The 14,374-nt window shown below is 38.9% G+C and overlaps 1 protein-coding gene across 3 annotated transcripts in view; it reads left to right on the top strand.

Annotated features, from left to right (window-relative positions):
• Positions 1–14,374, top strand: part of MFSD14A (major facilitator superfamily domain containing 14A) — a 53,797-nt gene that overhangs the window by 18,946 nt on the left and 20,477 nt on the right. For 2 of the 3 annotated variants that reach the window (XM_006049783.4, XM_025288212.3), the window contains 3 exons: positions 1,477–1,572; positions 12,460–12,522; positions 13,260–13,387. In XM_006049783.4, the coding sequence (XP_006049845.1) occupies positions 1,477–1,572; positions 12,460–12,522; positions 13,260–13,387 (287 nt within the window). The remainder of the gene's footprint in view (positions 1–1,476; positions 1,573–12,459; positions 12,523–13,259; positions 13,388–14,374) is intronic. The other variant, XM_006049785.4, reaches the window with a different exon arrangement.

The following is a 14,374-nucleotide window of genomic DNA, read 5'->3' as shown; positions in this document are numbered from 1 at the left end:
AAGAGCCTCTTGATGAAAGTGAAGGAGGAGAATGAAAAAGCTGTACTGATACTCAACATTCAGAAAGCTAAGATCATGGCATCTGGTCCCATCACTTCATGGCAAATAGATAGGGAAAGAATGGAAACAGTGACAGACTTATTTTCTTGGGCTCCAGAATCACTGCAGATGATGACTGCAGCCATGAACTTAAAGACACTTGCTCCTTGGAAGAAAAGCTATGACCATCTAGATAGCTTATTAAAAAGCAGAGACATTACTTTGCCAACAAAGGTCCATGTAGTCAAAGCTCTGGTTTATCCAGTAGGCATGTATGGATGTGAGAGTTGGACCATTAAGAAAGCTGAGCACTGAAGAATTGATGCTTTTGAACTATGATGTTGGAGAAGAGTCTCTTGGACTGCCAGGAGATGCAACCACTCCATCCTAAAGGAAATCAGTCCTGAATATTCATTGGAAGGACTGATGCTAAAGTTGAAGCTCCAATACTTGAGGCATCTGATGCAAAGAACTGACCCATTGGAAAAGACCGTGATGCTGGGAAAGATTGAAGGCAGGAAAAGAAGGGGAGACAGAGGATGAGATGGTTGGGTGGCATCACGAACTCGATGGACATGAGTTTGAGCAAGCTCCAGGAGTTTGTGATGCATAGGGAAGCCTGGTGTGCTGCAGTCCATGGAGTCGAAGAGTTGGACATGACTGAGCAACTGAACTGAACTGAAGTGTAAAGCTGATTTTGTATTGTCTTTCTTGTGTGTATCAAACCCAAGATCTCTCACATACTGCTCAGAACTTTTCTGTTTTTGAATCATGTTGGTATCTGTTGTGATTCTTGCAACATAATTCATTTATGTTTTGGAATCAGTGCAGTAGTCTCTTAACTTTCCTTAGTTTTGCCCCCTTTTAATCTATCTGTTACACCTTTGCCAGGATGATATTTTCTTAAAACTTTTATCTGATCACGAGCCTTACTTAACATCTTTTAGTGGCTCCCCATTGCCTTCAGAATTGAGCAGACACCTTAGCCTGGAAGTTAGCCCTGTGTGCCTCTAGCTGGTCTCTCAGTACTCTGAGCACGCAGCCCATGCTCTGGGTGTACTGAACAGTGGAGTCCTGTGATTCCTGCTCTCAGGCATTACCACCATTGCACAAAAAGCTTCCTTGACTGCTGCTCTCCTCCTGCCCACTCCTACTCCTCACCTACCTCCTTTCCATCCTTTCAGCCTTCCTCCTGGAATGTTCTGACATTCCCATCCCCACCCTGGACTTCTGTTCCCATTGCACATGGTGTTTAAATAATGTATTTATTTGTTTCTTTGTCTGCCTCCATCATCTTGAGGACAGGGATAGTGAACGTCCCGAAGTGTGGCAGAGTACCTATTGCATGTATGTTCTCCATGGATATTTGTCGACTGTTTGTCTACTGTTGTTAATTCTGGAGTACACTGTTAACTTTTCAAACTCTTGTTTTTGTAGCCTCAAGGAATAGGTTCTCCTAGTGTTTATCATGCAGTTATCGTCATCTTTTTGGAGTTTTTCGCTTGGGGATTATTGACAGCACCCACCTTGGTGGTAAGTAATCCTTTAACTTATTTTTCACTGACTTTAAAATCTTTTTTCTTCAATTGGTGGGTGAGGAATGGCTTTGTTACCTCTCCGAGGCTAATTCTCCCACCAGTGTCGTCAGCCCTTTAGTGTACTGTATTTTACTGCTTTAGTTGTCTTTTCCAGCTTTCACTTCTCCCTTACTTTTTGATAGGGCTTAGGTGGGTGTGATTCGTCTGATGAATACTGGACAAATTTAAGCGGGGGCTCAGTCCCCACTCTGCGTAGAGTGGAAACGATTCTTATGCAGGCTTAGGAAAAATGATGTCTAGCCCTGAATCACTCAGCATTATCATTTTGAGATTCATATCTCTAGTTACATTTTCAAAATATAAGTTTCTTTTAGTTTAGGCCAAGTATCTAGAGGTGACCATCTAGGAAGGTCATTCTTTCTATATCCCTAAGCTGATTTTGCTCAAATATTCCCAGGTTTAGAATCTTAGAAAAAACCTCTCTGTAAGATTGAACATCTTAGGTAATAGCTAGTTTTCTCCTATCAGTATAGAGGAGAGGAATGGAATGAAGGAAGAAGTAGTTACAGTAGAACTCTGTAACATCTTGAAAAGTATAATCACGGCTTGCCAAATCCCAGAAGAACAGATTTTTAAGATAACTTTAAAGAGATACTTTCTTATATTTTCATGAGCTTGTGTGTAGATATCCAAAAAAGACTTTTATAAAAAGTTTATTATAAATAAATTGAATGATCATATAAGGATAGTTTAAACTAGTCTAAGAAAATTTATGTTCCATATTTCTTGACATGTTTATTATATGGTTATATAATCATTACTGTATCTACATAAAACACTGATGTCTAACAGTTACTTTGAATATACAAGGCATATTTACAAATACTGCTAAAACAAGTTTCAAAAGAAAATGAAATCTCAAGTAAATATAATTCCTTTTGTAATAAACCATGCTTTGCAAGTTATGGCAGTTCCCTGAATGAATGACAGTTCCCTGACATATAATTTTAGGAATTCTGATTTGATTATGTTTTGAAATCCTTTCTTTTTTAAAAAGGAAACAACTCATTTACCTGTAATGGGCGATCAGTTTTACATAAATGAATTTTCAAACTAATTGATATGTGACATTTAAATGTCTGACTTTTTTTAAATTTAATAATTTCTGATGGGAATTTTTCAAATAATTTACACATTTCCTGCTGTCATAATCCATGAGCACTGATTTGAAGCTTTATCATATGATGCAGGTTCGTTATGACATTTGTATGTACATTACACTGTAATAACCTGATGTCAAGTGCTACTGGGGTTATAATAACTGTTCTCTCACAGTGTTGAGCTGTTTGTTTATTTGGTTGCACTGGGTCTTTGTTCCTATGCGCAGGCTTTCTCTGGTTGTGGCAAGCAGGGGCTACTCTTGGTTGTGGTGCCTGGGCTTCCCGTTTTGGTGGCTTCTCTTGCTGCGGAGTGCAGGCTCTAGATACATAGACTTAAGTAGCTGTGGTTCGAGGGCTCTAGAGCAAGGGATTGTGGTTGTGGCACACAGGCTTGGTTGCTCCACGGCCTGTGGGATCTTCCCAGGCTACACATCGAGCCCTGTCCCCTGCATTGGCAATTAGATTCTCATCCACTGTACTGTATTAGCTTTCTAATATTTCAGTGTGCTTATTTATAATCTACCAATTTAACACATCAATCTCTCTGGCTGGTGTTTAGTTTAAAGGACTTGAGCTTTGTAATAGCAAACAGTTTGTATATATTTATATTATGATGAGTCCAGGCACAGTCTTAAGCACTATAAATACATTTTTATTATTAATCCTTAAAGGATTTCTTTGCAGCTGAAGATGGCGAAGCTCTAGACAGTCAGCAAAAACAAGACCAGGAGCTGCCGGTAGCTCAGATCATGAACCTCCTTATTGCAAAATTCAGACTTAGATTGAAGAAAATAGGGAAAACCACTAGACCATTCAGGTATGACCTTAATCAAATCCCTTACAATTATACCATGTAAGTGAGAAATAGATTCAATGGATTAGATCCGATAGGCAGACTGCCTGAAGAACTATGGATGGAGGTTTCTGAAATTGTACAGGAGGCAGTGATCAAGACCATCCCCAAGAAAAAAAAATGCAAAAAGGCAAAATGGTTATCTAAGGAGGCCTTACAAATAGCTGTCAAAAGAAGAGAAGCGAAAGGCAAAGGAGAAAAGGAAGGATATAACCATCTGAGTGCTGAGTTCCAAAGAATAGCAAGGAAAAATAAAGCCTTCATCAGTGATCAATGCAAAGAAATAAAGGAAAACAATAGAATGGAAAAGACTAGAGATTTCTTCAAGAAAATTAGAGATACCAAGGGAAGAAATTTCATGCAGAGATGGGAACAATAAAGGACAGAAACAGTATGGACCTAACAGAAGCAGAAGATATTAAGAAGAGGTGGCAAGAATTCACAGAAAAACTATACAAAAAAGATCTTAATGACCCAGATAACCATGATGGTGTCATCACTCACTTCAGTTCAGTTCAGTTCAGTTGCTCAGTCGTGTCCGACTCTGCGACCCCATCAATTGCAGCACACGAGGCCTCCCTGTCTGTCACCAACTCCCAGAGTTCACTCAGACTCACGTCCATCGAGTCAGTGATGCCATCCAGCCGTCTCATCCTCTGTCGTCCCCTTCTCCCCCTGCCCCCAATCCCTCCCAGCATCAGAGTCTTTTCCAATGAGTCAACTCTTCGCATGAGGTGGCCAAAGTACTGGAGTTTCAGCTTTAGCATCATTCCTTCCAAAGAAATACCAGGGCTGATCTCCTTCAGACTGGACTGGTTGGATCTCCTTGCAGTCCAAGGGACTCTCAGGAATCTTCACCAACACCACAGTTCAAAAGCATCAATTCTTCAGCGCTCAGCCTTCTTCACAGTCCAACTCTCACATCCATACATGACCACAGGAAAAACCATAGCCTTGACTAGACGAACCTTTGTTGGCAAAGTAATGTCTCTGCTTTTGAATATGCTATCTAGGTTGGTCGTAACTTTCCTTCCAAGGAGTAAGCATCTTTTAATTTCATGGCTGCAGTCACCATCTGCAGTGATATTGGAGCCCAAAAAAATAAAGTCTGACACTGTTTCCCCATCTATTTCCCATGAAGTGATGGTACCGGATGCCATGATCTTCATTTTCTGAATGTTGAGCTTTAAGCCAACTTTTTCACTCTCCACTTTCACTTTCATCAAGAGGCTTTTGAGTTCCTCTTCACTTTCTTCCATAAGGGTGGTGTCATCTGCATATCTGAGGTTATTGATATTTCTCCCGTTGATCTTGATTCCAGCTTGTGCTTCATCCAGCCCAGGGTTTCTCATGATGTACTCTGCATATAAGTTAGATAAGCAGGGTGACAATATACAGCCTTGACGTACTCCTTTTCTGATTTGAAACCAGTCTGTTTTCCATGTCCAGTTCTAACTGTTGCTTCCTGACCTGCATACAGATTTCTCAAGAGGCAGGTCAGGTGATCTGGTATTCCCATCTCTTTAAGAATTTTCCACAGTTCATTGGGATCCACACAGTCAAAGGCTTTGGCATAGTCAATAAAGCAGAAATGGATGTTTTTCTGGAACTCTCTTGCTTTTTCAATGATCCAGTGGATGTTTACAATTTGATCTCTGGTTCCTCTGCCTTTTCTAAAACCAGCTTGAACATCAGGAAGTTCACGGTTCACGTATTGCTGAAGCCTGGCTTGGAGAATTTTGAGCATTACTTTACTAGTGTGTGAGATGAGTGCAATTGTGCGGTAGTGTGAGCATTCTTTGGCATTGCCTTTCTTTGGGATTGGAATGAAAACTGACCTTTTCCAGTCCTGTGGCCCCTGTTGAGTTTTCCAAATTTGCTGGCATATTGAGTGCAGCACTTTCACAGCATCATCTTTCAGGATTTGAAATAGCTCCACTGGAATTCCATCACCTCCACTAGCTTTGTTCTTAGTGATGCTTTCTAAGGCCCACTTGACCTCACATTCCAGGATGTCTGGCTCTAGGTGAGTGATCACATCATCATGATTATCTGGGTTGTGAAGATCTTTTTGGTATAGTTCTTTTGGTACAGTTCTTCAGCGGTTAAAGTGTCTGCCTGGAAGGTGGGAGACCCAGGTCGATCCCTGGGTCGGGAAGATTCCCCTGGAGAAGGAAATGGCAACCCACTCCAGTACACTTGCCTGGAGAATCCCATGGATGGAGGAGTCTGGTAGGCTACAGTTCATGGGGTCGCAAAGAGTCGGACAGGACTGAAGGACTTCACTTTCACTTTCACTTTCAGCTCAAGGGTGGGGTTGCTGATAACATTAGGACCTGTACTCCTTTAATCTCATCCAGGGTAAGTTTCTTGATGAGTTCATCGGGTGCCTTTTGTCTGGCCTTAGGTGGTCTGTGCTATGGAGAATACTGACATCTTCCATTTGTTGGGTTTTAAATCTATAAAATGACTCCCCTGGTGGCTCAGACAGTAAAGCATCTGCCTACAATGAAGGACACCCGGGTTCAATCCCTGGGTCAGGAAGATCTGGAGAAGGAAATGGCAACCCACTCCAGTACTCTTGCCTGGAAAATCCCATGGACGGAGGAGCCTGGTAGACTGCAGTCCATGCCATCGCAAAGAGTCAGACACACTGAGTGACTTCACTTCACTTCAAATCTATAAAAGAGCTTAAAGATATTAATTTGTGTGTCTATAAAAGAGCTTAAAGATATTATTACTGATTTGGAACCAGAACCCTGCTCCAAGGCTTACTATTGTTTTCTGGTTTTTGGTCCCTTAACTCTGCATCCCTTCCCTTCCTGGATTGGCAACTGTTTGAATTCGCCCTTTGGAACTCAGGAAAGGTCATGAAGACTGAGCAGAAAGGCTCCCTAGGTCCAGGAGCCTGTACACTGTCCTGCTTGGTTTCAGTCGTACAAATGAGGAAATTAAGGATTTCAAGAGTTAAGCAGCTTGTTTTGTTCCAGTTCTCAGTCTTGGAGAACACTGGCAGTAAGTGGTTCACACCCATGTTTTAGGTAGCTGAGGTTATTGGCAGCCCAACCACTAAGTAGAGAGATTTAAATATTGGCTAAACTATGCAAGCCATTGAAAAAAAGTTTTTTGTGATGATCCCGTAATTTGTGTAGCTGTTTTTTAAATTGATTTCTGGTTTATATTTTTTTCAATATCTCAACTTTTTGTCTAATTTTGATATCATTTCTTTTTTAATTAGAAAGAGATTGTCTTCTTTAAGAACAAGGAAGACGTCCAGTTATTTAATATAAATAACTTACTCGTTTTTTCATAGCTGTGGGAAAACTGTGCTTAGTATATTCTTAACTGTTTTTGTTAATTAAAACATGGAAAGTGCCTTTGATTTTGATTTTCCTGTTGCTTTCTCTTTCTTTCACTTTTTTGAATTCTGGTCAGGAAAATGAAAAGTGCTGTTTTGAGACTTAATGAATTATTTTTCCTTTGCCAGCATAAATATACTTCTCAGAATTATTGCTCTTCTCCCCCCATCATTATTGTAATAGTCACTGTTAATTCTCATTTGTTTTTCGTACTTGAATTTTTTAAGATGGTGAAATGATGAGTTGTGGTTACGTGGGACAGTTGTCCATATTATCATAGTCATAATTCTTTACCTTTTTCAATTTTTTACTTTATTTCTTTAAATCAAGCATTCTCTCAGAAAAAATAAGTTTCAAATATTATTGACTGTTAAGGTCAGAGTTTTATCTTTATAATTCTTCTTTCATCTTTAACGTATATGCATTTTTTAAATTGGAAGTTTTTATGCTCTTTATTTTTTAGTTGTTTGATGGGGAAAACCTTGGCTGAAGAGATTTAGGCAAACCAGAGATTGAGTTGTAGAGATTAGATGTATGTAAATTGGTAGAGATTGTTAAACTCCAGGTATTGAATCCTTCCTGGTGTTTTGGCCTTTGGGCCTTGGAACTGCAAGAATCTTTGAAATATCGCTGAAGAAATTGTACACGAGAAATCTGTATATACACAAACCTCTATATATTATATCAATGTATGTATGTACTTTTTTTTTTTTTTGCTGTGCCATGCAGCTTGGGGGATCCTAATTCCCCCACTAGGGATTGAATCTGTGCTACCTGCAATGGAAAACGCAGAATTCCAACCAGTAGACCGCCAGGGAATTACCTATATGTTACTTTTTTAATAATCAGTAATGTGTGCCTGTTGTAACCCTTAAGCAATATATAACATGTCAGGACAGGAAAGTTCTCCTGAAGTCCTGTTTATCCCTCCAGGCACCCTTCAGTTAGGCAATTTTAGCTTCAGGTTATGCTTTACCAGCCCCAGTGAGACAGATTGGCCAACTGGAGGTAAAGATTTCAGCTTTTACAATGTTGTTGTTGTTCAGTCGCTCAGTCAAGACCCCATGGACTGCAGCACGCCAGGCTTCCCTGTCCTTCACCGTCTCCTGGGCTTGCTACTCATGACCAGGGGTAGGCTCAGGCATATGTATTTTTTAGAAGTGATTCTCATATATCTAGTATACATCACTAATTAAGAACCAATATAGTAATTCAGTGTGGGCTTTTAAAACAGATTTTGCTCATTTTGAGACTTTCTTTGCAATTTTTTGCTGTTGACTTTATTAGCAGTCCTCTTTTCTCTGTTCTGGACTCCTACACTCCCCAGTGTTGGTGTGTGGGGAGAAGTGAGTTCTGGGGTAGAAGGCACCAAGCTGTAGCACTTTGTTCTTTTTTCCAAAAATCTGTTAACCTTTAAACATTTTACTCTGCCTCATGAGTTTTGAAACTGATCGTGCATGGTGCCTGCTAGAACAGCTCTTAATGTACATCTAGAAAGGGAAGATGAGAGTGAAGATATAAATGAGTTTATTTGTATTTTATGTTCATCTCTCTTCCCATACAGAACTCTCAAAAATTACAGAGCTTAAGTATTTCAGTTTTCAAAGATACTCTTTGAATTAACTCATTTAACAAATAACCAAACTTAAGATGTATTAGTTATAATAAATATTTGGTTTTGGATTTATAATAGCCTTTGTTTTAAAAAGTAAGGTGAAGTTAAAAGAATTAAAAAAATATTTTCATGTGTTTGCAGTTATCTTTGAGTTTGAAGCTCATAGAGCTTATAGAGTGTTGTTCTAGAATACAGTCGAAGAACACAGAATACAGTCAAAGAACAAAAGCTGTGTTCTATGTGGCGGGCCTCTGCAGGAGAGGATGGTGAAGTCTCCATGAAGGGGATGTATGTTAATTACATAGGAGAATTTTATACTGACAAATACTTTTAAGAACTGTAATTTTAACACTTTGAGAGGTTATGACTATATGGTTCGTTCATCAGATCAGATCAGATCAGATCAGTCGCTCAGTCGTGTCCGACTCTTTGCAACCCCATGAATCACAGCACGCCAGGCCTCCCTGTCCATCACCAACTCCCGGAGTTCACTCAGACTCACGTCCATCGAGTCAGTGATGCCATCCAGCCATCTCATCCTCTGTCGTCCCCTTCTCCTCCTGCCCCCAATCCGGATCTCCCAGCATCAGAGTCTTTTCCAATGAGTCAACTTTTCGCATGAGGTGGCCAAAGTACTGGAGTTTCAGCTTTAGCATCATTCCTTCCAAAGAAATCCCAGGGCTGATCTCCTTCAGAATGGACTGGTTAGATCTCCTTGCAGTCCCAGGGACTCTCAAGAGTCTTCTCCAGCACCACAGTTCAAAAGCATCAATTCTTCAGCACTCAGCCTTCTTCACAGTCCAACTCTCACATCCATACATGACCACAGGAAAAACCATAGCCTTGACTAGACGAACCTTTGTTGGCAAAGTAATGTCTCTGCTTTTGAATGTGCTATCTAGGTTGGTCATAACTTTCCTTCCAAGGAGTAAGCGTCTTTTAATTTCATGGCTGCAGTCTCCATCTGTAGTGATTTTGGAGCCCAGAAAAATAAAGTCTGACACTGTTTCCACTGTTTCCCCATCTATTTCCCATGAAGTGGTGGGACCGGATGCCATGATCTTCGTTTTCTGAATGTTGAGCTTTAAGCCAACTTTTTCACTCTCCACTTTCACTTTCATCAAGAGGCTTTTGAGTTCCTCTTCACTTTCTTCCATAAGGGTGGTGTCATCTGCATATCTGAGGTTATTGATATTTCTCCCAGCAGTCTTGATTCCAGTTTGTGTTTCTTCCAGCCCAGCGTTTCTCATGATGTACTCTGCATATAAGTTAAATAAACAGGGTGACAATATACAGCCTTGACAAACTCCTTTTGGTTGGTTCATAATGGTATTCAAATAGTGATTGTTGGTTGACTAAATAATATACATTTAGGTTAAAAGAATTAACAACAGCAGGATCTATAATGCTAAGAAGTGGCTTCACTTTTTCAGTGGATTGATGGCTCTAGAAATATTTGATGTTTCAAACTGCTAGATGCACAATCTGTGTTAAGGAGCAAGACCCTGGACTCCAGACCTCCTGCGTCTCTTCTGTATAAATGTCTTAGTATTCTTTGCTGAGAGTTTCTGTTTTTTAAATTGGTTAAGTCAGTTTGCATGTTATATTAAGTCATTTTGAAGGCAGAATTTTTAACCTGTTAATTATGAATGTTTAGTGAACAGTTACTATATAAAGGCACTATCTCTGAGGTACCAATAGAGATAAAAATATATTAGATGCAAGGCATATATAGTAGATATAGTGCCTGTCTATCCTTAATAAGTTTGAAGTATAATTGAAATATTTATTAAATACCTTGAGAGAAAAAAGTATAAGAACGAACTAACACAGAAGTGTAAGTTGATCAGTCGTGTCCAACTCTTTGCTACCTCATGGACTGTAACCCACTAGGCTCGTCTGTCCATGGGATTCTCCAGGCAAGAATACTGGAGTAGGTGGCCATTTCCTTCTCCAGGGGATCTTCCTGACCCAGGAATCTAACCTTTGTCTCCTTGTATCTCCTGCATTGGCAGATGGATTCTTTACCTCTAGTGCCACAGGCGAAACCCCTTACAAAGCTGTATGTGAGAGTATTGTAACTGCCTATTATATGGTCCTAAAGGAGAAATAGATTGTTTTGGATAGGAAAGTTTGGTAGCAATGTGAAGATTTGCAGGAAGACTCATTGGAAGAGACCCTGATGCTGGGAAAAATTGAGGGCAAGAGAAGGGGGTGACAGAAGATGAGATGGTTGGATGGTATCAGTGACTCAATGAACATGAGTTTGAGCAAACTCAGGGAGATAGTGATGGACAGAGAAGCCTGGCATGCTGTAATTCATGGGGTTCCAAAGAGTCGGACATGACTTAGTGACTGAACGACGACCACAAAGGGGAACAAACATTTAAGCTGGACAGGATATCATGTATAAAAGTATGAATATTGGACAGCACAGGAATATTCTAAAAACAGTAGAGACCAGATTGATTAGAATGAAAAATAGCTTGGCAAAGTGAATTGTTATCAATAGGATTGAGCATATTATAAAATTTCTTGTAGGTATTCATTATGTCCTTCAGTCTTTCTAATACCAAACCCATTCTTGTCCCTAAAAAAAACTGGCCGTTAGTAGTAACTGGAAGAAAAGCAGATTTGAGTTACGAAAGGTTTGGGGAAGCTATGGCCAGAGCAAATACTGCTAGCCTGTTTTTTTGTAAATAGAGTTTGATTGGAACACAGCCATGCCTATTCATTTACATATAGTCTGTGGCTGCTTTTATTGAGTTGAGCGTTTATGACAGAGGCTGTGTGGCCTGCAGAGTTAGAATAAACTGAAAATATTTACTCTCTGGTCCGTCACAGAAAAAGTTTGCAGACACCTTCTTTAGATCCATGAGTCTTTACTATAAATAACAAATAATAGTATTTCTAAACTACTAAGATTTCGGGCCACATGATTATTTGTCGTGGAGGGTGGAACAAGGGGAGCTGACTTGTGTATTGTAGGACGTTCAGCAGCTTTCCTAACCTCTACCTAGTAGATGCCGGTAACACCTTTCCTCTCCCTCTCCACTGCCACCTTCCTCCATCCCTCAGGTTGTGACAAAAATGTCTCTGACGTTGCCAGTTGTCCTTTGAGGATCAAAATCACCCTTGGTTGAGAATCACAAAATATATGAATACCATAAATGTGATTTTTTGCATGTTAGTGATTTTTGAGTAATATTTCTTAATTTTATTTTTGTGTGCTTTGTTGCTTAGTCATATCTGACTCTTTGTGATCCCATGGACTGTAGCCCACCAGGCTCCTCTTGTCCATGCGATTGTCTAGGTAAGAATACTGGAGTGGCTTGCCTTTTCCTTCTCCAGGGCATCTTCCCGACCCAGGGATTGAACCCAGGTCTCCTGCATTACAGGCCGATTATTTACCTTCTGAGCCACCTGGGAAGCCCGGTTTTATCTCTAGATCTGCTTTTGGCAATTAAAATTTCTCTATTTATTCTCCTAGTCTTCTATCTTAGATAATACACCTATCTGTAAAGGGAGTTGTAAGTCAGTCAGTTATATGTAGGAAGCAGGATAGCATAGTGAATAAAGCATGGACCTTCAAGCTTGACTTCCTGCCTTACTGTGATGTTGGATAAGATATTTAACCTCTGTATGTATCAGTTTTCCAATAGGGCTGTTATGAAGAATTAAAGGAGATAATGTGCTACAGTGTGCAATTTAATGCCTTGTGATATAGTAAATGCCATGTAAATGTTTAGTATTATTAGTATTTACTCATACTCATAGTGTCCTACAAACCTAAAAATTATAGGAAATAAAATTCGATTGTATTATGAAGAGGCAGTTTAACTTTTACTAGGACTGAAATGTAGCATGAACTTTTTATTGTGTTTTTATTTTTTAGGTATTACATGAAACCTTCCCTAAACATACATTTCTGATGAATGGCCTAATTCAAGGAGTAAAGGTAAGATCAGTCCTGTGTATATACATATGTATATGCATATACACAAACATGCACACATACACTTATATATATGTAATTCTGCCAGTCCATCATGCTATTAGATCAACCTGCTAAGTGTTAATTTTTACAATTGGAGTATATACCTCAGGGGATTGCTTAACACTTTTTAAATGAACTGAGTTTTAAATCGATTTGGCTCAGATATAGCCAACTATGTATAATAATGATAAGCCACATCATAACATATTTCCCCTGTGTGTTGGCATTTTATATGTTGGCATTTTCATTATGGAGATCTGAACACTTCTGTAAACTAGCAACAAGAATATATATTGAAGAGAAAAGAACTATTTAAAAAATACACGAATATGAAATATATTGTTATGGTAAAGTATTGATTATTCTACATTTTCTTTACTGTTGATTCCCTGTGATCAACAGGTTTATAAACAGAAAATAAGCATATAATATTCCTTCTAGAATTGCTAGTGTAGAGTTGTAGTCAAAAATTCATTAGAACATTTAGTATTTAATGTGCTACCAAAGCCCTGCAGATGATTCTGGACAGTCTTGGGAATTTTCAATTATGTACAGACAAGAAATAAGCTTCTTAACTAAAATTTGGTGATGTACTTATTTTAGAAATAGACTTGTTTAAAATTCTTCTTTAAAATGATTTATTTTTGGCTTATCAGTATACATAGTATATGTATTTTCTTCATTTAACTTTTTTTTAGGGTTTGTTGTCATTCCTCAGTGCCCCTCTTATTGGTGCTCTTTCTGATGTTTGGGGCCGAAAATCCTTCTTGCTGCTAACAGTATTTTTCACGTGTGCCCCAATTCCTTTAATGAAAATCAGCCCATGGTATGTACACATTCAGATTATAGCAATTAAATATTAACTGTTAATTGTTTTCTGAATATTCCCTCATTTCTTTCACTTTTTTCCATCTTATTTATGTAGGTTTTAAATATATTTTTCTAATATATTGATTCTTTGATACAGATAAAATACAGTAGCTGAATAATACAGCTAATTAAAAATATAGTAATAAGTAATAAAATATTTTGAACTTGTTGCCCCTATAGAAAGCATGTAGACTACTAGCTAACCTGCTTTTGGATTTCATAGCCCAAATTTCAAAATGATATTTTAGGGATCAGATAGAGTTGGTAACTTCTAATTTTCTTAAGTAGAATGTTTAAAAAAAAACAACACAGTTTATCATCATTATCTGTATTAATTAGGAAGAGATCTAGTTATATATCAGTTCCAAATAGTAGTTTCCTAAAATCAGGGAAATTCATTGCTAATTTCTCTCTCCATGTGAAAGAAGTCTGGAGTTGAGCAGTTCAGAGCTGATATGGCAGGTCCTGGAAACTAAATTTTTTTCGTCTTCACGCTCTGCCATCCTCTGCTGTCACCTTGCTGTCCAGGATGGTTGCTTATGTGAGTTCCAGCTTGTTGTCACCTTCAGGCAGCAAGGTGGAAGGAGTGACTTAAGAAGAGCACATCACCTTCTTTTAGGGAAACTTTAGCATTTTCACCCAACCTCTGCTTGCGTCTTTTCGGTCAGATTTCAGGCACATCCTAGTTAAGAGAGACTGGGCTCCTTGCCACCTTGATTAGAATCAAAAGTCTTTCACTGGGGAAGAAGGGAGGGAAAACTCACAATGAGAATGATTTTCCCAAGATAATAAAGCCCAGTTTAGTTGTAGATAACTGTGTTAATTCTTTGACTAACATTCTTCGCCACTTGAGTGTTAATGTTAGTTACTTCTACATCATAGATGGGCTGTATTTCCATCGTGTATCTAGAACCAGGGGTATTTATGGGGCAGGATCTTCCTT

Source organism: Bubalus bubalis, chromosome 6, assembly GCF_019923935.1.
Source record: "Bubalus bubalis isolate 160015118507 breed Murrah chromosome 6, NDDB_SH_1, whole genome shotgun sequence".
NCBI lineage: Eukaryota > Metazoa > Chordata > Mammalia > Artiodactyla > Bovidae > Bubalus > Bubalus bubalis.
Note: the sequence above shows the minus strand (reverse complement) of the source record. Positions and strands in the feature narration are given on the sequence as shown.